This window comes from Leucopleurus acutus, assembly GCF_964270905.1.
Source record: "Leucopleurus acutus genome assembly, chromosome: 20".
In the NCBI taxonomy this organism is placed as follows: domain Eukaryota; kingdom Metazoa; phylum Chordata; class Mammalia; order Artiodactyla; family Delphinidae; genus Leucopleurus; species Leucopleurus acutus.
Genome location: NC_139162.1, coordinates 52877933 through 52901510, shown reverse-complemented (window position 1 = coordinate 52901510; position 23578 = coordinate 52877933). Strand labels below are relative to the sequence as shown.

The 23578-nt window shown below is 57.6% G+C and overlaps 1 protein-coding gene across 3 annotated transcripts; it reads left to right on the top strand.

Moving 5' to 3' along the window:
• Window positions 1-10282: 10282 nt before the first annotated feature.
• KCNC3 (potassium voltage-gated channel subfamily C member 3) lies at window positions 10283-22026 on the top strand (the record flags this gene model as incomplete). Of its 3 annotated transcripts, none has more annotated exons than XM_082863472.1 (4): window positions 10283-11179; window positions 15305-16412; window positions 17601-17792; window positions 21890-22026. In XM_082863472.1, the coding sequence occupies 4 exons, from the start codon at window positions 10283-10285 to the stop codon at window positions 22024-22026; spliced, it is 2334 nt and encodes a 777-aa protein (XP_082719598.1). The 3 variants fall into 3 exon arrangements, with proteins under 3 accessions (XP_082719598.1, XP_082719599.1, XP_082719597.1); XM_082863473.1 differs by lacking the exon at window positions 21890-22026 and adding an exon at window positions 18030-18133; XM_082863471.1 differs by lacking the exon at window positions 21890-22026 and adding an exon at window positions 18030-18133 and having other exon boundaries at window positions 15305-16457.
• Between the last annotated feature and the right edge of the window lie 1552 nt (window positions 22027-23578).

Below are 23578 nucleotides of genomic sequence, written 5' to 3'. Positions count from 1 at the left end.
CACGCCCAGAGTCCGAGCTCCTCAACAAGAGAAGCCACCGCAATGAGAAGCCCGCGCACCACAACGAAAAGTAGCCCCTGCTCGCAGCAACTAGAGAAAGCCTGCGCGCAGCAATGAAGACCAAACGCAGCCAAAAATAAATAAATAAATTAATTTAAAAGTATCACTGGGCTTCCCTGGTGGCACAGTGGTTGAGAGTCCGCCTGCCGATGCAGGCGACGCGGGTTCGTGCCCCGGTCCGGGAAGATCCCACATGCCACGGAGCGGCTGGGTCCATGAGCCATGGCCGCTGAGCCTGCGCGTCCGGAGCCTGTGCTCCGCAACGGGAGAGGCCACAACAGTGAGAGGCCTGTGTACCGCAAAAAAAAAAAAAAAAAAAAGTATCACTGATTCTAAGAAGCACGTGGTTTACTACTGATGACATTAATTATGTCGTGTTAATTTCAGTTAATGAAATGTTAGAAGATGTCAAGTGCTATGGGGAAAAAATAGATCAAGGTAAAGGAGATTGGAAATTCCGGGGGAGGATGGTTGACATATTCAATAGGGTAAACAGGGTAGACTTCACTAAGAAGGTGACATTTAAGCAAAGATTTGAAGGAGGAGAGGGAGTGAGTAAGGTTTTCTGGAGGGGAAACACTTGGACAGAACCGCCTGTGCAAAGGCCCTGAGGCAGGAGTATGTCTGGGATGTTTGAGGTACAGCCAAGAGTGAAGGAGGGGGAGTGAGAAGAGATGATGTCAGGGAGGGGACGCGGCCTAATCATATAGGGCCTTTCAATTCTGTAATGCCTTTGGTACCTCTGATCCTTTGATCCTACCCTTTTTTTCCTGTTTCCCTTATCTCTCATGTCCTCCCTTCCTTAGGCTGCATAGATTCTGTGGTCAACCACCATAATCGTGCCCTTGCACAAACAACATTAATGCCCTTACTCTTTCTCCCTCAGTCATACTTGCCTGGCAAAACCCCAACTCTGGTTAAAATGAACTCACTGCCTCTGTGTGCCTGCTCTCACCCAGCTGAGCTTGTGAGTGGACACACTTCAGATGTGTGACTGCAAACACTCAGAACCAAACTGCAAGGCTGTCACAGTTTTCTTCTCCAGTCCCTGAGAAATCATTTTCTCATCTTCTTTCTCTAAACCTCTAGAAGCCCTCGCCCTTTTTGTTCTCACTTCTTCTTTTGCTGAAAAAAATAGAAGCAGTCAGAAAGAAACGTCCCCATGCTTGCCTTAGGGACACTACTGGCTCACCTTCAGAGGTACACTGCTGTCCCTCCCATGACCATGTTTGGACAATCTGTAAGAGGCCAACCCCTCCACATAGGCACTGAATCCCTTCTCTCCCTATTCAAAACGTTCCCTCTTGCAATGTTTCCTTCTCTCTCTTGCATCATTCTTTGTACAATGCTTAAGCCTTTGTTCCTTTAGGATTCCTCTTCACTGAATGCCCACACTTCCCCGCGGTGCTGCTGAGGATGCTTCCTGAAACTTGCGGGTCCTAGGCCCTCCCTCTTTGCAACTTCGCCCTGAAGATCACTTTCCTCCAGCATCTACCTAAGGGACTTTCCTGCTACAACATCCTAAAGGAAACCCAAGTTCAAGAGGTGGGGCCCCAACCATTTTGAAAGCGGACCTTCTGGCCTTACTGAAGCCTTCAGATGACGGCAGCCTCAGCTGACATCTGTCTGCAACCCTATGAGCCAGAACTGCATGGTCAAGCTACTTTCAAATTTTTAACGCAGAAAGCCCCCCCCCCAAATAATAATAAATGATTATTTCTGCCTTAAATCACTCAGTTTGGGGGTGATTTTTACACAGCATTAACTAACTAGTACACTCTCCCAAGTTTGCTTTTCTCTAGGTCTACCCAGTCCTTGTAAATGGAAATAACATTAACACAGTTGTAATCATGTAAATGAATTGCTTTTCCCGCAGATTCTTGGGCTCTGTCTCAGGCCTCTGGAATCAGAATCTCTGAGGGTGGTACCCAGAAATCTAGGGCACGCTTAAACTGGGTTTTTGGGTGCTCCTAAATACTTGAGAAACTTAATTATGGAAAAGGGGGCAGACAGAGAGACACTGCAAATTATTTTTATGCTTTTTCAATGGTGGTAGGGCTATGGACTTTTTGTGTGTTTCAGTATTTTCCAGATAAAACAATAGGAATCAGGGGTCCTGACACTTTGGCAGTCCCACTTAATATGGGGCAGAAGACGTCTAGTCTGACCCTCTCTTCCTTCCCCCAGACCTTTCACAAACGTCCCGGCCATACATTTGTTTGCCCCAGAAAACTCTTGTGGTTAATGAGAAAAAATGAAGTGAAAGTTGTAAGTAAAGAATGGGTAAGGGAGGGGCACAGGAGACTCTCCACCACCACCGAAGTCGGGAGTGAGGCACGCCAATACTTCCGGCGACCCTACCAAAATATTTGGCACGTTCCTCCCAAAATACCACCCATCACTCCCACATCACCCACCAAGAAACTCCGTGTCTTAGTCACCTCTCAAACCTGGAAGTAGGCAGTGAACAGGGCGCAGTCTCGGGGAAAGAAAACGGAGCCGCAGGACGCCTGGGTCCGCACGGGTCCCCAGAGATGTCTCCACCACCGCTTCAACCCCAAAGCCTCCAGCTCCTTCCGGCCCAATGGGACCAAGTTTGCCATTCAATACTGAACTGGCCGCCCAGAAGGCATCCTGAGTGAGGACAAGCTGACTGGGCGTGACCTTGGCCCCGGGAAGGCTTGAGCCTGGGAGAAGCCCACCTCTAGGATTATCTGGTTTAGGGAGGGGCTTGAAGAGGCGGGGCCTCCAGGGTAAACGGATGGGGCTTTTGAATTGCGAGGCAGGGCTTCCTGGGGAAGAGGGCGGGGCTTCCCAGACAGGGGCGGGCCTTCTCAAGTTACAAGGCAAAGCTTCCTAGGCAGTTGGAGTCGTTTACAGATGTCCCCAGACCTGGGATTCATGCCTTGGTTTGGGAGACTTCAGAGACATGTAGGTAATGTCCTCCCGGAAGTAACTTACTCCATTTGAATCTACCCCAGATTGGGGGAATCACAGGTGCATCGGTGATTTTTGGGGAGGCCCTGTGGGAGCCCAGCCTGGTCTTCACATTTGCCCACTTCGATGGGATATTGGGCTTCGGTTTTCCCGCTCTGGCTGTGGGAGGAGTTCGGCCCCCGCTGGATAGACTGGTGGACCAGGGGCTTCTGGATAAGCCTGTCTCCTCCTTCTACCTCAACAGGGAATGGCGGAGGGTCTACCTTCCTCTGAGTCCTAGCCCCAAGAAGGAAGTTCTGCCCTCCTTCAGGAAGTCACCGCCCCAATATAAGAAACACATGAACCCTATTCATAAGTTCCACTCACTAAGCAACACCTTAAGACCTACTAAAGAAACTCACCGTCACTTAAAACGTTCCATGTTTCAAACTCAAACCAGGAAATTCCATGCCCTACCCCATCAAATACTGAATTTAAGAACCCCATCTTCACCATAAAGAAATCCCAATTCCATTGGAGAACACATGTCAGAAGTCAGGAATTGCCCATTTTAATCTAAGAAGTTACATTTACCTTTTAGGAAGCTTAAAACTTATGTTTAGAAAGCCCAAGCTGTTCTCCGGGCAGTTTCCAGGCAGGAAATTCTGTGCCCCTTCAGTTATCCGGACGTCCAACCCAGGAAGTCCCACCCACCTCTTTTGCCCCCTGCAGTGGAAGGGCGGAGTCCTAACCTTTTGCCCCCTGCTGCAACTTTTGCCCCCTGCAGTGGAAGGGCGGAGTCCTAACCATTGGACAGCCAGGGAATCCCCCCACCCACCTCTTAGTAGATCCTGACCTTCCACACTTCCAGGAAGTGCCCGCCCCCCCCCTTCCGCCTTCCTATCACTTTCAGCCAACTGAGGAAGTCTAATTCCCCGGAAGTTCTAGACATGCAGTTCAGAAAGTCTCATCATCCACTCGGGGAGACTGATTCCTCACAATCACACCTACCAAGGCCAATTCAGAAGCCTCAATGCTCCACTCCCCCCAAAAGTTTTACCTTCTGCAGTCAAATCAAGAAGTCCTATGCCCACTTCAGGAAGCTCCCAAGACCCTAAAATCCTAACCTCCACCAAGAAAAGCCCCATTTCTCTTCACTTCTTGCCTTGCTTCCAGTCCCAACATCAAGGCCCTGCCTGCATCCCACTATCCCACCTAGAACCCAGACACCACCCCATTGGCAGAAGTCCCTCCCTTGGCCACTCCTGGGGCTGGCAGGAGAAATGCCCACGACACCTACAGCTGTCTGCCTCTGCAGGGACCCTGAGGCAGCTGATGGTGGAGAGCTGGTCCTGGGTGGCTCGGACCCAGCACACTACACCCCACCCCTCACCTTTGTGTTAGTCACGATCCCTGCCTACTGGCAGATCCACATGGAGTGGTGAGGAACCTGGCCTCCTAGGTCTGGGAGGAGTGGGCTAGAGCCTAAAATCCAGTGTCCTGGTGTGAAGGGAGCCGAGGACCCAGACTCCTAGGTCTGATGGAGGAGGGATTGTGGGCCGGGACTCCTGGCTCTGCAGGAGGAGGGGGCTGGGGGTCTGGCCTCCTAGGATGCTGGCTCTAATGACTGCCTCCTTCTGCTTCACAGTGTGGAGGTTGGCACAGGGCTTACTCTTTGTGCCCGGGGCTGTGCTGCCATTCTGGACACAGGCACGTCTCTCATCACGGGACCCACTGAGGAGATCCGGGCCCTGCAGGCAGCCACTGGGGGAGTCCCCCTGCTAATGGGGGAGGTGAGGACCTGGTGTCTGGTGGGTGTGGGCTGGGGAGGCTAATAGGGATTTAATCGTGGACATTGGGCAGGATGCTCTGGCCTGCGGGTGGGAATTGCATGGCTAAGAGGTATGCACGGGCTGAAAACACTGGACCTTGTGAGTGACAGGCCAGGGGTTAGTGAGGGGAAGCAAGGACACCTCCCAAGTGTCTACTCTAAGTGACTCCGGGGACAGGACAGGATGAGAGTGAGTAAACTTATAATTAGTATAAGACTAATTACATACACATATAGGCCCAGTATGGCCCGTGGGCCACCAGTTTTTGATTTTCAATTAGAGGAAAAGAGGTTTTGATCAAATGGGAGCCTAGGGGAAGTGGCAACAACTATATAGGAGTGAGGGAAAAGCCAATAAGGCTACAGAAGACAGCAGAGCCTGACCACACAAGGTCCTGAATACCTAGCTGCTCAAAACGGACATTTCCCTGTTGCACTGGGAGTCATGGAAAGAATTTGAGCAAAGAAGGAATCCCTCGTCTCTACTTGCTCCTCTTTTCCCTCCGTACCTCATCCAGTGCTCGAAAAGCCCAACGCTCCCTCCAGTCTCCTTCCTCCTTGGCGGGGTCTGGTTTAACCTCACGGCCCAGGACTCATCCAGGTAGGTGGCAGTCACAATGACCCGTCAGTGACGGGTTGAGAGGGTGGGGCTGGGAGTGAGACATCACTAGGGCCAAGCAGGAACCACATAAACATTTCTAGTGCCCACGGTAGTGGGCGGGGCGAAGCTCTGGCTCGTAGGAAGAAGGAACACCGGTGGGCGTGACACGACACCTGTGATCCGTCTTGTCGCCCTGTAGATTCCTCGGGGTGGCGTCCGTCTCTGCTTGTCTGGCTTCCAGGCTCTGGACATGCCTCCGCCCGCAGGGCCCCTCTGCGGGGCGATGTCTTCTTGGGCAGCTACGTGGCCGTCTTCGACCGTGGCGACAGGAAAAGCGGGGCGCGAGTGGGGCTTGGGCGCGCTCGAGCTCGTGGAGCAGGACAGTGAAAGGGTGGGCTTGCGCAGGCGCAGTTCTCCGGTTGAGGCCCTGGTTATGCGCATGTGCATCCCCCGATACTCAGTAAAAATCTATTTCTATTAAACTTACCTGGGTCTCTTCCTTTTTTTTTTTTTTTTTGCGGTACGCGGGCCTCTCACTGTTATGGCCTCTCCCGTTGCGGAGCACAGGCTCCGGACGCGCAGGCTCAGCGGCCATGGCTCACGGGCCCAGCCGCTCCGCGGCATGTGGGATCTTCCCGGACCGGGGCACGAACCCGTGTCCCCTGCATCGGCAGGCGGACTCTCAACCACTGCGCCACCAGGGAAGCCCCCCCCTTTTTTTTTAAGCGCGTGATTTTTTTCAGAAAAAAGTTAGTGTCCGGCTCTCTGGAGTTGAGAAAGAAAGGAAGGAGAAAGGTATCATTCCTCTCCAAGGCGCACACTGGTGCGAGGGTCCTATACTACGAAGCCCATGAAGCCTCTCGCCTACACTGCCTCTCCTCAAATGCACTCGACGCCGCGGAGCATCACGGACGTTGTAGTCTAGGCGGTGTTCACGTCCTAACGGGGGCGGGGGCAGCCACAACACGCGTGGGAGGCGACAGGTCGCGACGGCAGCGACAGGTGGCAGTGGGGGGTGGCTGAAATCGTAAAGGATTTTCCAACCCTTGTTCTAAGGGGAGGAGATACCATTCCCGCACACTTAATCTCCTGTTCTTCTCTACCCTTGGGATTCCCCGGGTTGGGGGGAGCTGGGCTGCCCCTCCTCCGGCGATGATGTCACTACCCTCCTCCGCAGCCTCTCGCTGCCCAGAGCTGCGGGGCTGGGTCACCCCTCCCCCCATCGCTAATCCCGGATTCCCCCATCCCCGCCCCGCCTCGACTTGGGGTGAGTACGGGGGAGGGGGAGAAGGCACAGGGTCCGGGGGCGGTAAGACAGCCCAAATCCCAGTTTTGGAGGCGGGGGACTCGGGAGAGGAGGACTCAAAGGTTACAGCGGAGAGGTAATTGGAGGGTCTCGGGGGACCAAGGATCGTAGGCAGAGTCCCCACATTTTCAGCTTTAGTGCCTGGAAGATCGTCTTTCCTGGATTTAGAACTGATAGGAATGGGCGCGGAGGAACAAGGAAGGGGTCTTGGAAGTCAGGAAGGGGAAGACCCTTCCCCAATTCCAGGGCTTTGGGGAATGGAGGAGGGAGAGTTAGGAGGCGGCGCCAAGGATGACTGAGGTGAGAATCTGGGGCTTTCAGGAATTTTGTGCCTTGAAGGCCTGAGAAGGGATAGACTGGGAAGGAGGAGGGATGGGGAAAGGGTCTGAAGACGCGAACAGACATTGGCCTCCCCTCCCCTGGTGTCCGTCGCTAAAAATCGAGTCCACGTCCCTCTGGCCTGTTTGCCGAGCTGGGTGTCCCATAACCCAAGCCCTCATTATGCCTCCAGAAGCCTCCCCTATGGGTGGAGAATTCAGGCTCACAAATCCCCGCATACCCTGGTGGGGCCTGGAGAGGGCCATGTGGGAGTGACGGCACCCAAATTTCCCAGGGCCTGATGGAGTCTGGATCATCCTTGACCGAGCCTCTTCCCCCAATCCCACGGTCTTTAATCCCGAGTCTCATTCCCTATTCTCCCTTCTTCCAGCCTCCTCGCTCCCCCCACCCCATCCCTGCCTTCCCCACTTCCCTCTGCCCCAGCCCGCACCTGCCTGGCTGCTATCAAAGGCTGAAGAGAAAAGTAGAGTTGGGTAGGGTGGGGGGAGGGTATAAGGGAGGATGGCTGACTTAGGTCCTTACCCTAGCCCTTACTCCCAGCTCCTAGTGCCTACCCAACGCCGGCCCCAGCATCCACCCCCACGCCCCACCTGCCTAGAAGCCTCACTCAACCCAAGACCATTCCCTCACCTCAGGATTCACTGCTTCTGCCTGGGGATACACCAGAATCCGGGGCAGAGCAGAGTAGGAAGCCCCGATGTCTTTTCTCTACCCTCCTGGGTCCCACGGGGGCTTGAGGACTGCCTGAGAACAGTGGATCGGGGGCAGTGGGGGGAGTTGAGGTAAACTACCTCCCTGGTCCGCAGGACGGGCCCCACTTCTGCAACTCTCTGCAGTGACGCAGCCTCGAGTCCTGGCCAGGTTGAGGATTAGAGACGGTGATGCGGTGAGAGCCTGAGAGAAAGCGACAGAAATCCAGAGGCAGGGACAGAGACTGAAGGACAGCAGGACAGAGCCCCAAAGAAGTGGGGACAGAGACCCAGAAAAAGGGGGACAGGGATTCAGAAAGGGGTGAAAGAGGCACGGGGTGGGGGTGGGGGATAGAGGCCCAGGGAAGGGAAAGAAAGAAAAAGGACAGAAAGAGAAAAAGCAGTGACAGAGGGGGAAAAGAGACGGAGGAGGGGAAAAAGACACGGGGAAGGAGGTAGTAAAAGAACAAGAGCTAGGGGGACGGAGACCCAGATGGATGGGCAGAGACCAGAGAGAGGAGGGAGCCTGGGATGCCCTGGGATGGCGGGGGACAGAGACACAAAGAGGAGGGACAGAGACCCAGAGAGAGGCAAATCCGAGAAAAAGGTCCAGAGGGCAAGATGAGACTGGGGGTGGGGAGATCGAGACACAGGGGAGAGGAGACTGAGGCTTAGAGAGAAGAGGGGCAAGACTCAGAAGGAGGGGGACAGATACAGAGAACAATGGGACAGAGAACCAGAGGGAGCGCAGAGTAAGGAGGGGCCAGAGCCTCAGAGGAGTAAGGGCAGAGACGGGGGGACAAATATTCAGAAAAGGGGAGAAAAAGAGACACTAAGAGACACAGAAGCGGGAGTCGGGGTGGAGAGGGAGGCGATACCAGCCAGCCGCCGTACCTGCAGAGGGAGGAGGCGGGCTGGGAGCAGTGCAGACCTGGGACGCCCGCAGCCCCTGACCCACCCACTTCCCTCCCACAGGCACAGCCTCCTGCCGCCGCAGCCCCAGCCGCAGCCGCTGGCCCCGCCCCAGCCCCCGCGCCTGCGCTCTACCACCCGGGGTCCAGTCCAGCCCAGGGGGCGGGGCCTGACCGGCTCCGGGGCCGTCCGCCTAGTTCTGGCCCCGCCCACCATTAGCCCCGCCCCAACTTTCTGCCCTCCCACCAGGACTCTCTGAAACCTAATCCCGCCCAATTTCCTATTGGCCCCGCCTATTGCCTCAGTCTAGACTTTGTTTCCCGGCCTTTTGGTTTCTCCCCTCCGCTTCTCTTAAGACTCTCCTTACCAGTTCTCATCCATCCCTTGGTTCTGCTGGCTGCAGTCCGCCGTTATCTAGACCTCGCCCACTTTCCCTCACCTCGTTCCCCCTTCTAAGGCCCTACTGACCCTTAGAACTATCTCCCAGGTTCTCTGGCCCCCAAGACTTCCCGTTCTAGGTCCCACCGCTCCGTCCATCCCGGTAGCTTTGTACTCTGCAGGTCTCACCTTTTCCTTAGCCATTCTCTACACTTTTAGCCCTGCCCCGCCCCCACCTAGCCTGGTTGCTTTCAAATCCCTTAAAGCGCCTCTCCTCCCTTAGTCTTGCCTTTCCACAGCCCATTCAAGACTTATTTTACCATTCGTGGATCCCACCCACCTCCCGCAGTCCCTCCGAATCCTTCCTGACATTCTCCCGGCCCAGCCACGGCTAAACGGGCCGCGTTTGCAGCTCCGACCCTTCCCCTTCTTTTCCTCGCCTCCCTTAGTCCTAGCCAGAAGCTCTCAGGTTTCCAGGCCTCGCCCATTTCCGCCCCTTCTCACTGGGTCTCAGTCCCTGTTCCCCTTGCCGTGTCCCCTTTCTGTCCAGTCTAGTGCCACTCTCCATTTCCAGTTCCCGCCCCTCATTCAGTCCCGCCCCCTCACTCTCCCAGCCCAATTAGGACTGTTTCTAATTTCTGTGGCGCTGCCTCTTCTTAAGATCCGCTCTGCCCCGTCCAATCAATGTTAGGAGCTCAACCCGGCAGTCTCCATCTGCCCCACTTCACCGGGTATTGCTTGCCGGCTCTTTAGGTCCGTCACTATGCAATCCAGACGGCCGCCCCGACTGTGGCCCTGCCCCTGACTCCGCCAGTCACGGACAGTCAGGCCCCTTTAAATAGCTCGGACCTGTCCCCTTCCTCTGCCCGACCCGCTCCTTTTCTTAGTTCTATCAGATCTCTTTCTTATATTTAGCCCCGCCTCCTCTGTTCTCCCAGTGCTGCCAAACCAGGCAACTTTAGCCTCCCATCCCGCCTTAACACCTCGCTCGGCCCCGCCCCTTATCCCAGAAAGACCCAATCGGTGTGTTCCATCTGCGGCCCCGCCCCGACCAGCTAGGCGGAGTTGGAGTCCGGGCCCTTCTCTCAGCTTTAGCCCCGCCCCCACCTCTTCCCAGGCCAATCAATTCAGTTTCTCCCTCCCTGCGGTCTCGCCCCCTCCCTCCATCACCTCCTATCACCCAATCACATCTCTCTCCCCTGCGGCCCCGCCCCCTGATACCCCGCCCCTCCCTCTCCGCCCCCCATCCAATGCTGAGCTCAGTCTGCGTCTCATCCTTCCGCGGGCGCCAGGGGTCCAGCAAACAGCAGCCGGTGTCGCCGCCGCAGCCGTCCGAGTCCCCGCTGCCGCTGCCCCCGCCGCCACCGCCACCGCCACCGCCGCCGCTGCAGCAGCAGCAGCAGCCTGCGCAGCCCGGCCCCGCCGCGTCCCCGGCGGGCCGCCCGGCACCCCGCGGGCCCGGGGGCCGGCGCGCCGAGCCATGCCCCGGGCTGCCGGCGGCGGCCATGGGGCGGCACGGCGGCGGCGGTGGCGACAGTGGCAAGATCGTGATCAACGTGGGCGGCGTGCGCCATGAGACGTACCGCTCGACGCTGCGCACCCTGCCGGGGACGCGGCTGGCCGGCTTGACGGAGCCCGAGGCGGCGGCGCGCTTCGACTACGACCCGGGCGCCGATGAGTTCTTCTTTGACCGGCATCCGGGTGTCTTCGCCTACGTGCTCAACTACTACCGCACTGGCAAGCTGCATTGCCCGGCCGACGTGTGCGGGCCGCTCTTCGAGGAGGAGCTCGGCTTTTGGGGCATCGACGAGACCGACGTGGAGGCCTGCTGCTGGATGACCTACCGGCAGCACCGGGACGCCGAGGAAGCGCTCGACTCCTTCGAGGCACCTGACCCCTCGGGCGCCGCCAACGCTGCCAACGCTGCGGGCGCCCATGACGCGGGCCTGGACGACGAGGCGGGCGCGGGCGGCGGCGGCCTGGACGGCGCGGGCGGCGAGCTCAAGCGCCTCTGCTTCCAGGACGCTGGCGGCGGCGCCGGGGGCCCGCCAGGGGGCGCGGGCGGCGCGGGCGGCACGTGGTGGCGTCGCTGGCAGCCCCGCGTGTGGGCGCTCTTCGAGGACCCCTACTCGTCGCGGGCCGCCAGGGTGAGCGTACTCTCGGAGCCCCCATCCCCCTCCCCTCTCCTGGAGCTCCCAGACCCTCAGAAACGCCCCATCCTCGCCCTTAATCCCTGGTCCTTCCCAGCCCTTCCTGGTCTCTCGGCCTCCTAGCCTCTTAGTCTCCCATACTCTGAACACACCCCCGTCTCCCGGCCATCCCCAGATCCTCAGAAGATCTCTTTGCCACCTTCAGAATACTCCAGACCTCTCTAAACCCCACCCAGCTTATCTAGGCCATCGTAGGCCCTTAGAAACTTCCTTTCTGACCATGAATCTCTTAAACACACCCCCTGAACAACCCCACATCTGCCTTTCCTGGACCCCTCCTGAGACCCTCAGAAGACATTTCCTCAACCCTGAGTCTTCTTAGCCCCTTTTAACCTCTTCTCACCTCTCTTGGCCACCCCTCAGACCCTCAGAAGACCCTTGTCCAGCCCTCAGTTTCTTGTACCTCCTTAGATCCTCAGAAGACATCTCTTTCTAACCCTCAAAGTGTCCCAGGCCCTGTGAATACTGTCTCCACCCCCTGCAGACCCTCTGAAGCCTGCTCTCTAGCTTCCAGTCGTCAGTCCTGAAGCCTCTCCCAGCACCTCTGATTCTCCTTCTGCCCGTCTCCACATCCCCTCCCTATCTCCAAGTTTGAGTCTCCTGGTTACCTTTGAACCCCCCTTGCTTATTCTGCCCTTAAAGTCTCAGAATAGTTCCCACCCCAATCTCAGAGTCCCCTGGACTCCTCTGAACCTCCAAACCACTTGCTCTGGCTAGTATACTTCCCCCTCACTGCAACAGAGTCTTGGGGCTTCTTCTCTCCTGGGACCCTGCTGCCCCCTCTGTGTTCACATCCCTTCCTGCATCCTCCACACCAACTCCCCTCCCGAGGATTTCCCCATACAGCTCCAGACTTCCCCCAAGGCTTTCACACTCCTCCTCAATGTCTCCAGAAGAGTCCTGAGCCCCCATGATATGATTTTCCTCTCCAGAACTTCCCATATGCCCTCCAGAATAGCTTCTCTCTCATCCACAGATTCTTCCAACTTCTTCCTTCATCTTTAAACTGCATAGCCCACTCTCTATCTCTGGGACGCCCTCCTCCCACCCTCAGCCTCCCAGCCTCTTTCCTAGTGGGTAAATGACTTTCCTTCCCGCTCCAGAACTTTACCTAACCTCAATCCTTGGGACCCTCCTCAAGTTATCAGCCCCAAAACTTCCTCCTCAAAATAGCTCCCAGGTCTTTCTGATCTACCTTGGTATCTTCCCACCTGACGCCCCTCCCCAAGCCCTGCTCACTTCCCCTTTCCTAACCCCCCCCCCCACTACCCATTCCAAAGCACAGGACTGGGCCTCTCAGACCCCCCTCCGCCCCCCGCAAAGTGAACCAAAGAGCCCACACTCCAACCTTCTCCTCTCTCCAGTCTTATCTCTCTCAAAATTCCATATTTCCCCCAAAGCTCTCTTCGTCTCTCCCCCCAAAAAACTTTCCTCAAACATCTGTAACTTCCCAGGCTAAATAGCTATCCTTCCCCCTGTTTCTCATTTGAACCTCTTCCTCCTCTTAACTTCCTCCCTGTGTTGGAGGAGAGAGGACAGTTCAAGATGTGGGGGTGGGAAATTAGAGAGAGGAGGGAAAGAGGAGAGACTCCAGGCCCCTTTCTAGCCTCCTGGGGACCCAAACACTCGGAGGAGGCGGTCCGGCACCCTCCCCCCACCGTGCCGCGTCCTGGGCCGGCCAGGAAGGACACGGAGGACCCGCAGTGCCGCATTCGCACTGGGGGAGGGAGCGAGGGGGAGGGGGGCCGGAGGCACCGCATAAAGTTTGGTCCCCGGGAAGCGCTGAGTTGGCAAGATTTGGGGTTGGGTGGGGGGGAGGTGGGGGAGAGGAGGTGCAGAAAGGACGTGGCCCTATATGCCCCCTCAGGCCTCTCAGCGGCACCCTCCCCCCATGGCCTGGGGAGCCCTTCCCTCTTGTGACCCCATTGAAGTGTTCTGAGGTGAAACTAGGGGTCTGGGACAGCTATGGGGGACATTCATTTACTTTACAGATGAGTTTTGAGTGTCCACGTAGTGCCAAGCATCTTCTGGCCGCCAAATGAGAGTTTGAGAGTTGAGAGTTGAGGCCAACGCAAAGTGGAGGGTCCGGCTCTACCTCCCCCTCACGCCTCTCCCCATAATCTCCTCTTTCCTTCTTACAGGGACTCCATGCCCTCCTACGCCTTCTGCTTTTGAAGCATCTCTGGACAAGGGGGTCCTGACGCTGTCCAGCTTCTAAGCTGCGCACTGCGACGGGTGCCCACCTTTCCTTCTGTGTCGCGGGAGGGAAGGAGTTAATTAAGCTCCTGGCCTGTGGCCTCCCGCTGTGAAGCGGCACTGCGGCTGCGCACTGCCTGCTCGGCAACGGCCTGGAATGGGTTAAGACAGCTCTCAGGCCTTGCGGCTGCGCACTGCGGTGGGGGAGCTGTCCGTGGTGCTGCCCCCCGCGCGCCCCGCCCCCTGGTCCATCCGGCCCGCCCCCACTGCGGTGCCGCAACCTGCGCCCTGCGCCCGGCTCGGAGGGGGGCGGGGGAGCACCAGGCATGCGCTCTGCGGAGGCCTCTGGCCTCTTAAACCACTGCGGAGAAACGAAGAGGGGGGCGGGGCAGAGGGCCAGAGTTGAGCCCTAGCCCACCCCAAGATCTAGGGTCATCTCTGAGGCGGACGCTGGCCCGCCTCTCGGCTCTGCACTTCAGATTAAAGTCAAGGTCTCCCAAGCCCGGAACTTGCCCCCCATCCCGTGGAGGAAACGGAGTGCTGAGAGGGACAGTGCTGGCCCGGGAGCCAACCCTGGCTCTCCTCTCTTCTCTGCACCCCAGGCCATCTCTCCTCTACCCATCTGATTAAAGCCCCCTCTGCCTCAAAGCCCATCCCCTTCCTTCTCTAAGGACTAACCCCACTCCTTCGACCTCCCTTCTACATATCTGATAAAGCCAACTACAGTTTCTAGGGGCCTTCTCCAAGAGCTTGACCCTGTCTCTTCTCAAGGCCTTCATCAAAACCCACACCATTGGGCTCAGGACCATCTTGAAATGAACCAGGCACCCCTGCCCCCATATCTCTGAACCTCTGACAAGCCCCTTCACCTCTCCTTGGGCCTAGCCCTGCCCTCTCCCCTTGCCCTATGTTCAAGCCCCTGACATTCCCTTCCTTTCCAGAGCCTTAAACCCCACCCCTATCATCTTCCCTTTTTTCAGTCTTGACCCTTCACCTCCTTCTTCCTTCAGGGACCTAACATCCCTCCTCCCCTCTGTGGGTCCAACTCTGCGCTGTTCTCTCTGGGTGAGGGCCTCACTCAGCCTTCTCCCTTTTCTGAGACCCAGTCATTAGCATCAGGGTCCTTAAACACCGGCACCTATCTGAGGCCTCAACCTTGGCTCCCTTTAACTGATGCCGCAACACCCTAATAACGGCTCAAGCCTTACTAGGTTCCAAACACTAGACCAAGCACTAGTTTTGGAGTCAGGCCCTTTGTATACTCATCTAATGTAATCCTTACAATAATCCTGTAAAAAATTTGAGGTTCAGAAAGATTAATCTCCTTGCTCAATTAGGCAGGGAAAAAGCTGGATTCAAACCCAGGCTTTCTTACTCTTAACCACCTCCTGGTTCTGCCTCCGACCCACCTTCTCCCCTTCGCCTTCCCTCAGCTCCAAGCTAAGCCCCAAAGCCTCTGAGACACAGGATGTATGATCTTAGTCTCCCTACCCACATCCCCCAGCAGAATGCTTGGACCCTGCCAGGGACCCCTGAGATACGACACAGGGAACAGGAGCGGGGGGGATGGTCTAGGAGACAGAGCAAGGAGGCAAAAATTGCTGTTTCCAGGAAAGAAGTGGCCCATCTGCTGCTGCTTCTGGGGCCAGCTCTTCTCCCGAGCTGGGGGAGAGCTGCCTCTGATCCTTTTGCAAGATTTAGAGAGAACAGGATGCAAGAAGTGATGGAGGCACTGGGGTTGGGACACCTGGGTTTCCCTGGAGTTTGTGTCTGGGAAAGGGGCCTCTGGGAGGGTCTCGGGGAGATGGCTAATTGACCAGATGCCTGGGTCACCTTCTGCCCTCTCTCTCCTGTCCTGTCCCGCAGTACGTGGCCTTCGCCTCCCTCTTCTTCATCCTCATCTCCATCACCACCTTCTGCCTGGAGACCCACGAGGGTTTCATCCACATCAGCAACAAGACAGTGACGCAGGCCTCCCCGATCCCTGGGGCTCCGCCGGAGAACATCACCAATGTGGAGGTGGAGACGGAGCCCTTCCTGACCTACGTGGAGGGTGTGTGTGTCGTCTGGTTCACCTTTGAGTTTCTCATGCGCATCACCTTCTGCCCAGACAAGGTGGAATTTCTCAAGAGCAGCCTCAACATCATCGACTGTGTGGCCATCCTGCCCTTCTATCTGGAGGTGGGGCTCTCGGGCCTCAGTTCCAAGGCCGCCAAAGACGTGCTGGGCTTCCTGCGGGTCGTCCGCTTTGTCCGGATCCTGCGCATCTTCAAGCTCACGCGGCACTTCGTGGGGCTGCGCGTGCTGGGCCACACTCTCCGTGCCAGCACCAATGAGTTCCTGCTACTCATCATCTTCCTGGCGCTTGGTGTGCTCATCTTCGCCACTATGATCTACTATGCTGAGCGCATTGGCGCTGACCCCGATGACATCCTGGGCTCCAACCACACCTACTTCAAGAACATCCCCATCGGCTTCTGGTGGGCCGTGGTCACCATGACAACCCTGGGCTACGGAGACATGTACCCCAAGACGTGGTCAGGGATGCTGGTTGGGGCGCTGTGTGCCCTGGCTGGGGTGCTCACCATCGCCATGCCCGTGCCCGTCATTGTCAACAACTTTGGCATGTACTATTCGCTGGCCATGGCCAAACAGAAGCTGCCCAAGAAGAAGAATAAACATATTCCCCGGCCTCCGCAGCCCGGCTCGCCCAACTATTGCAAGCCCGACCCACCACCACCGCCCCCGCCCCATCCTCACCACAGCAGCGGCAGCATCAGCCCTCCACCACCCATCACCCCGCCCTCCATGGGGGTGACTGTGGCAGGGGCCTACCCACCAGGGCCCCACACGCACCCCGGGCTGCTCAGGGGGGGAGCGGGTGGGCTCGGGATCATGGGGCTGCCTCCTCTGCCTGCCCCTGGGGAGCCTTGCCCATTGGCTCAGGAGGAAGTGATTGAGATCAACCGGGCAGGTGAGGAGGGGGTGCGAGGGGTGGAGGTGGGGGGCGCAGGCAGAGGTGGGGAGGTTGTGAGGGGGGCAGGAGGTAGTTGCTGAGACTCCGGAGAGATGGGGTGGTCAGCAACAGAGACGGAAGAGAGGACAGTGAACAGCAATTGCTGAGGCCAGAGAAGAGGCACGGAAATAGTGATGGAGAAACAGAGATTTCGTGTGAAAGAGGGTTTTGGGGAGAGACAGACTTGCAGCCAAGGTATTCAGGGGAACCAGGGGGGTGGGGGGCAGAGCGATCAGCCATATGGTGAGAGGGACTCAGAGAAAGAGAGATGGGGGGTGGTTCAGAGCACAGGGAGAGAGTCTCACATGGGAATCAGGGGCCAGAGACCGAGGCCAGGGCACTGTTGCAGTGTCTGATGAAGGAGGTGAGGGGAGAGGAAAGTTGCCTGAGCCTGTGCTCATCTCTCCCCCCCCAGGGGAGTCTGTGTCTCAGAGGCAGTGATTGGGGCATCAGTCCCAGGGAAGGGAGAGGCTGGGGGGCCCCACCCCCATGCCGTAAGTAGGTCAAGAAAGGGAGCTGGGCTGCCCGGCCCCCATCTTGCTCCCTCAGCCGCTGACCCAGTTTCACACCAATTAAAAATAGCTAAAGTCAGAGCCTGGGGGACCCCCACCTCCCCCCTCCCTCATCTGTCACCTTCCCAACGCCTCCCACTGTGCCCTTGCCAGCGTCCGACACCCCTCCCTAAACTACCACCTCCCAGCCCCCTGCATCCCTCCCAGCCATCCCTCCAAACCTATCCCAAACCATGCACCCTACCCCAGCTGTGCCCTATTCGGTCCACTTCAACCAACCATCCCACCCTCCACTCTGTCTCAGCCTCCTTCCCAGCACCCGGTTCACTTCCCAACCACCTCTTCCCCCCGTCCCTGTCCCTTCAAACACCCGACACCCTACCTCAGTCCTGCCCTTCTCAGAACCCAACACCCCGCCTGACCCCCACTTCCTAGCCTTCAACTCCCTTCCCTACCGTTTTGTCCTTCCCAACACTCAACACCCTCCCCACCCAGGACCCACTCCCCAAACCCACCAGCCACACCCCCTAACCACCTGCACCTCCATCACCTCTCCTCGCTGACCTTGCCCTCTCCATGAGTTCCCACACCTCACTCTCTCCTTTGTGTCTCTTGTCTGACCCTCGGGACACAGATCCCCGCCCCAATGGGGACCCTGCAGCAGCTGCGCTTGCCCACGAGGACTGCCCAGCTATTGACCAGCCCGCCATGTCACCAGAAGACAAGAGCCCCATCACCCCCGGGAGCCGGGGCCGCTACAGCCGGGACCGAGCCTGCTTCCTCCTCACTGACTATGCCCCTTCCCCTGATGGCTCCATCCGGAAAGGTGAGGTGCCCTCCACTGGCCCCCTGGGACCCTCCCTCTCCTCCCCTCCCCCAGGGGAGGGGAGAGAGGGAGATGAGGGAGGAGGTGCTGGACTTCCCTTCCCCCATCTCCTGGCCCCAAATTCCCTCCCTCTTAGACGCCCTCCCCCAAATTTCCTCACCACTGACCCTTCACCTGTCTTTATTCCATCTCCATGTCCCCCCCACCCGACCCTCTGGCCTTTTCCCCCACCCCCAGCCACTGGTGCTCCCCCACTGCCCCCCCAAGACTGGCGTAAGCCAGGCCCCCCAAGCTTCTTGCCCGACCTCAACGCCAACGCTGCAGCCTGGATATCCCCCTAGTGGACGAACCCCCTCCCCCCAGGGTAAGTAGCCCCCACCCTCTGAACCCCCTCCCTCCTGACTAACCCATCTGAGAACATGCAGCCCCCATTGACCAAGACTCCTGTCCCCTCACTCCGAACAGCTCCATCCAATTAACCCCCAGCCCTGACACTGGCCCCGCACCCCCCTGCCCAGGACCTGCGGTGCCCCTCACTAACCCCTAGAACTAAGCCCAACCCTCCCCACCATGTGCCTGACCTCCCTCCCCGCCCTTACGACTGACCCCCATTCTCAGCCCCATCCACATCTCTCTCCCTGCCTCCCCCCTTGGTTTTGCTTTTGTTTATTTAACCAAGAAAATGGGGTACACACCCAGGACATCCTTCTGGGCACAGGTTGGGGTGGGAAAGACTCAGCCACTCACGCAGTCCCTTGTGGATTGGCCAGCACTGACAAAGCACACGCAGGCTCCCGGCGCAGCGCTAGGCCCAGGGGATTCAGCAGTGAGCAATCCAACCGCACCCCCGCCCTCCACGAGCTCTCAGGTTGGGGGAGAGGCAGACACAGACCTAGAACTGAGGCCGAGAAGCAGGGCTGGGCTGAGGAGCCTTGTCCCAGGATCTGGGGAGAGGCGGGTCTGCTCTGGGGCTTCGTGAGGACGCACCTGAGTGGGGAGACTGCAGTTCAGGAGGCTGGGATGAGGGTCCAGGGGGAGAGGACAAAGCCTGAGCTGGGGTCAGGGCTATGGGGGTGGAGAGGAAGGAAAGAGACAGAGTCGGGGGGCCAGGGGTCAAGAGAGCAGGGTCAGGACTGGCCAGTGGGGGAGGTGAGGGAGATAGAGTGAGGAGACGGTAGATGAATTATTCAGCAAACATAACGAAGCACTTTCCACGTGCCAGGAATCCAACATATATTCTGTAATCCTCACAACAACCCCAGCGAACCCCTAACTTCATTCATTCATGCATGCATGCAGCAACTGATGATTGAGGGTAGAATTCCAGGCACTGGAGATTTAGCAGGGCACAAAGCAAGAATCTGCCATCACAGAGTTGCTACTCTAGAGCCTGGGTCAACATACTACAGCCACGGGCCAAATGTGTCCACCAGCTGTTTTGTAAATAAAGCTTTATTGGAACACAGCCACTGTCTACAACCGCAGACTGGAATAGTTTCGACCGAGATGGTATGGCCCACAGAGCCCCGAAAATTTTGACCATCTTGCCCTTTACAGCGAATGTCTGCCACTCCATGATTGGAGGAAGCAGAAAACAAACAAAAGGATAATTACTCTGGCCAGGTCAGATAAGGGGTGAGAGTCTTTCTGAGAAGGTGGCATGAAACTTGAAAGCTGAAAAAGCTCCAGCCAGGCAGAAGAAACAGCAAGTGAAAAGGCCCTGAGGTGCTGCCTGAGGTGCTGAGGTGGGATGAGCTTGGTCTGTTAAAGGAACAGCGAGGAGGGAAATGTGGCTGGAGCTGAGTGGCCTAAGGGAGAGGGGAGGAGTCTGGGGGGGAAGGTTTTTTTGGCCATGGTGAGAGGCTGGATTTGATCTTAAAAATGATGGGAGGCCACCTGAAAGCATTTGATCCATCGCTTATTCATTCAGCACATGCCTGTGGAATCTCCCTTCGCAATAGAGATACATCCTAAAGAATCCCTACCGGCAGCTTAAGGAGATGCCACAGCAGGACTTAGGGAGCCTCCAAGGACAGCCGCATCTAAACCCCCTTGTCTTACAGAAGTTCAGGGAGGTCCATGGCCGACCCCCAGCCACAGAGCAGATGGCGGACAAGAACCCAGGCTTCTGGGGTCCTAGTCCAGAGGGGACTGTCTGGCTCTTCTTGTTCCATCCCCAGACCTCTCCTTGTTGCAACCCGCCCCCCACCTCCATCATCCTCCACTTTCATCTCATTACCAACCCCCTGCCTCCCCGCTCCCATCTCACCCCTCCCCCTGCTTGCACCCAGTCCTGTTACCCACCTCCCTTTGTTCCCCACTCCCAGGTCTGGATGGGCCCCTATGGAATTGAGGGGCAGGGGGAGGGGGGAGGATTCGGGAATGTGGGTGAGGGAGGACTGGGGGGGCAGTTGGGGGGAGTTCCCTGCTTCTCTTGCCTCGGATGCCAAAATCCATTCATTGAACTCAAATTATGGCTGGAGCTGATGGGGCTGACTGAACTCCCTCCCCCAAGGTCCTGGATCCCTCCCTCTTCCACACGCCTCCCTTCCTAACTAACCTTCCTCCAGGACCCACCCTCCACTATTACCCCCCAACCAAGATCCTTCCTCCTGACCTGACCCTCACCCGCCCCATGACCCCTCCCTTCTCCGTCTCCCCTCACCAACCACCTGATTCCCGCACTGACCCGCGCTCCCCCCTCCTCCCCAGCCCTCCCCCTCCTCTTTCCTTCATCCTCCCCTTCCCCCTCAGCCACCCCGGAAGCTCCTTCCATATTTGATGTCTCTGGCCGCCCCCATTTCACTGCTCCCCTCCCCCGGAAAACACCAGAGAGGAGGAAGAGATCTCAGCTTTTCTCCGTCCCCCCAACAGTGAGGCTGTGTTGGGGGGTTCCCCCTGCCCACCCGCCCCCCCCGTGACTCTGTGTATTTCTGTCCCCAGCTCTTGTCACCGCCTGAGACCTCGTGAGACCCTCGGTCCCCCCCTGCCCCTTCCCCCCAGGTTAGCAATTGGGAATGGCTGGGAGGGGGTGTTCCCAAGATACTGGGCTTCCAACCTCCCCCAGGCCCTCTCTCCAACAGTCAAGATGCCCTCGTCCAGACAGACCCCTTCGTACTGCCTAGCAAAGCCCTAGAAGAGCCCAGACAGTGGCAGAACGCTTCAGACATTCCTAAGTTTTCAAGAAACCCCACATGTGCCCCTAAACCTTAGATCCCTTTGACTATCAAGACATTGTCAGGACCTTCCCATCAGAAGGTTCTCGTTTAAAGGCTTCTTGACCCTTTAAGATACCCCATTACAGCCTTCAGCTGAGTCTTGCCCTCATCAGACTGCTCTAGGAGCTGCCCTCCTGCACCACCCCCGCCCCGCCCAGGGAGGAGGCACTGCCAACTTGTGCTCCATTCAGCCCCTCGCAGCGTCCCCACCCGCCTGTCTTCATTTCTCTACATCTAGGTTAGCCCCCTACCCACTGCAGCCCCACCCATTCCCTCCCAAGGCCTCTCCACCGGCTGCTCCCCCACTGGCATTCCACCCACGCTCCCTCCCCACGCCCGTGCTGCCCACCATCTGCCTCGCTGCCCCCCACCGTTTTGCCTCAGACGAGGGGGCCAACAGGGGGGAGGGGAGTTGAGGGGGGCTGCGGTGGGGGGGGTGGGGGAGGCTCGGTGGCTGCCACCCTGCCTCCTAACCCTGAGTCTCTCCCCCCTCCCCATGTCTGAACCTTTCTCCTTGACGCCGACTGACTGTCCAATTTGTTCACTTCTCTCTCTCTCCGTCTCCTTGGTCCGCCTCTGTCCATCTCTCCGTCTCTTGCCATCTGTCACTTTGTGTCTTGGTGTCTGTCTCTCCATCTCTTATCCTCTGTCTCCCTCACCGTCTCTCTCACCTGCCTTCTCTCTCTGACTCGCCCTCTCCATCTCTTCCTGTCTCTTGCCTTTTCCTGTCTCTGTCTTCTCTTTTTCCATCTCATATCCCTTCTGTTTCCCTCCTGCTTCTCTCTGTCTTGGGGTCCCTCTGTCTGTTGGACCCTCCCCCTGCACCCCTATCTCCTCGATTCCTCCCCGTGTTTCTGCCCTTCGCCCCCCCCCCCCCAGGTTACGAGAAATCCCGCAGCCTGAGCAGCATCGCGGGCCTGAGCGGGGTGTCCCTGCGCCTCGCCCCCCTTGCCACTCCCCCTGGCTCTCCCAGGGCCGCCCGCCGCGCTCCCCCAACCCTGCCCTCCATCCTCTAGCGCTCCCCTCCCCCCCGTGGGGGGACTCGGGGGTGACAGGGAAGAAGGTCAAAGGAGCTGGGGGTGGGGGGTGGGGGAAAGGGTTTTTTTTTTTTTAAATCAAACGGTCATTAATAATATGCAACCGAGACGACGATGCCAGCAGACACCCCCGGGCCCCTCACCTCCACCTGGGCCCCCAGGATGGAGGGGGGGAGGAGCCAAAGCCCATCCCCCCAACTATTCGCCCCTCCTGAAAAAAAGCCTTCTCAGGTCTCCATGAACCATAGGAACCCCCCCGCCCCGAATCGACTCGTGTAAATACGTCCAAACTATATCAATTACATTTTGGGGCGCCTCCCCACTACTCTGCATGCCTCCCCCGAACTGGATCCCCGCCCTCTCCAACTCCACCTCAGCAATAAGCCGCCAGGGGCTGCATGCTGCGTGCGAGGGAAGGGGCATTCTGGGAAGCGGGTGGGGACCTCCATGTGGGTCGGGCTAGCCTTTAAGCTACCGGAGGGTCTCCTGGCCTCCTACCCTTCACCCCAGGAGGGCAACCCATCACGAAAAAAAAAAAAAAGCAGCAATGTGGGGGAAGGAGGAACAGTCACCCAAGCCAAAAACCGGAGCCGAGCTCACACGGTAGAAGCGGAGGCACGGGGGGAGGGGTGGGCTGAGGACAGCTGCTCCCTCGGCCTTAGGAGCATCCCTCTGGTGAATTTCACTCTTTCCTCCTCCTCCCCCACCCCCCACCCCACCCCCGGGGATCTGCACGCCTCTATTGCTGCATGGACTGAGACCTCCCATCCCAGTATTCCTGGGATGCTCTGGCCCTAGCACACAAAATTCCCCAACACCCCCTCCAGATTCCCATCACATGAGGCCTGCCCCCAGAATTCCTGAGACTGAGTCTGGCATCCCGCATCCTCCAAATCCCCACACGCTCCTGGGACTTAACCGCTGCACACAGATGCTGTCCGCACCGCGCCCCCCCCCGCCCCCCCCCCTCACCGCCCACCCATTCCCTGAGCTGCATCCCAGCACCTCAAACCTCCAAGACTTGATCCAGCCCTTCAGCTCACTTTCAGCCTTTGGGATGCTTCCAAATCCTTCCCACACTCTGGACATTTCCTGGACACCCCTAAATCTGACATCAGACATCCTCCTCAGGTTCCCCTGACGCTAGAATTTTCAAGATAAGCTCAATCTGTCTGCAATTCCAGGGAACCAGACCTTCCCGGGGCACCCCCTTTCTTATGCCTAACCCTCCAAGAGCCCCTTTCTTTAAATGGTGCCCCAAAGGCACCTTCTTCATAGACGCCAGTGTTTCCCAGAGAGTCATATTTGTACCCCTGGCGATGTGCTAAGGTTTTAGGCAGTACAAGGACAAACACTTATTTTTAAAGTTTTGTCTTTCCTGGCATTTCGCACATAATTGCTGCTTGGCCAGGACACCGTTTATTTAGGTTAGAGGTGTTTACATTTAAAATGTAGAGCCTGTTCCCTAGTGGAGGGACGCTGGAATAGCAGAAGCTTGGGAAACCACATATCTACCTGGGCTGGGATCCCA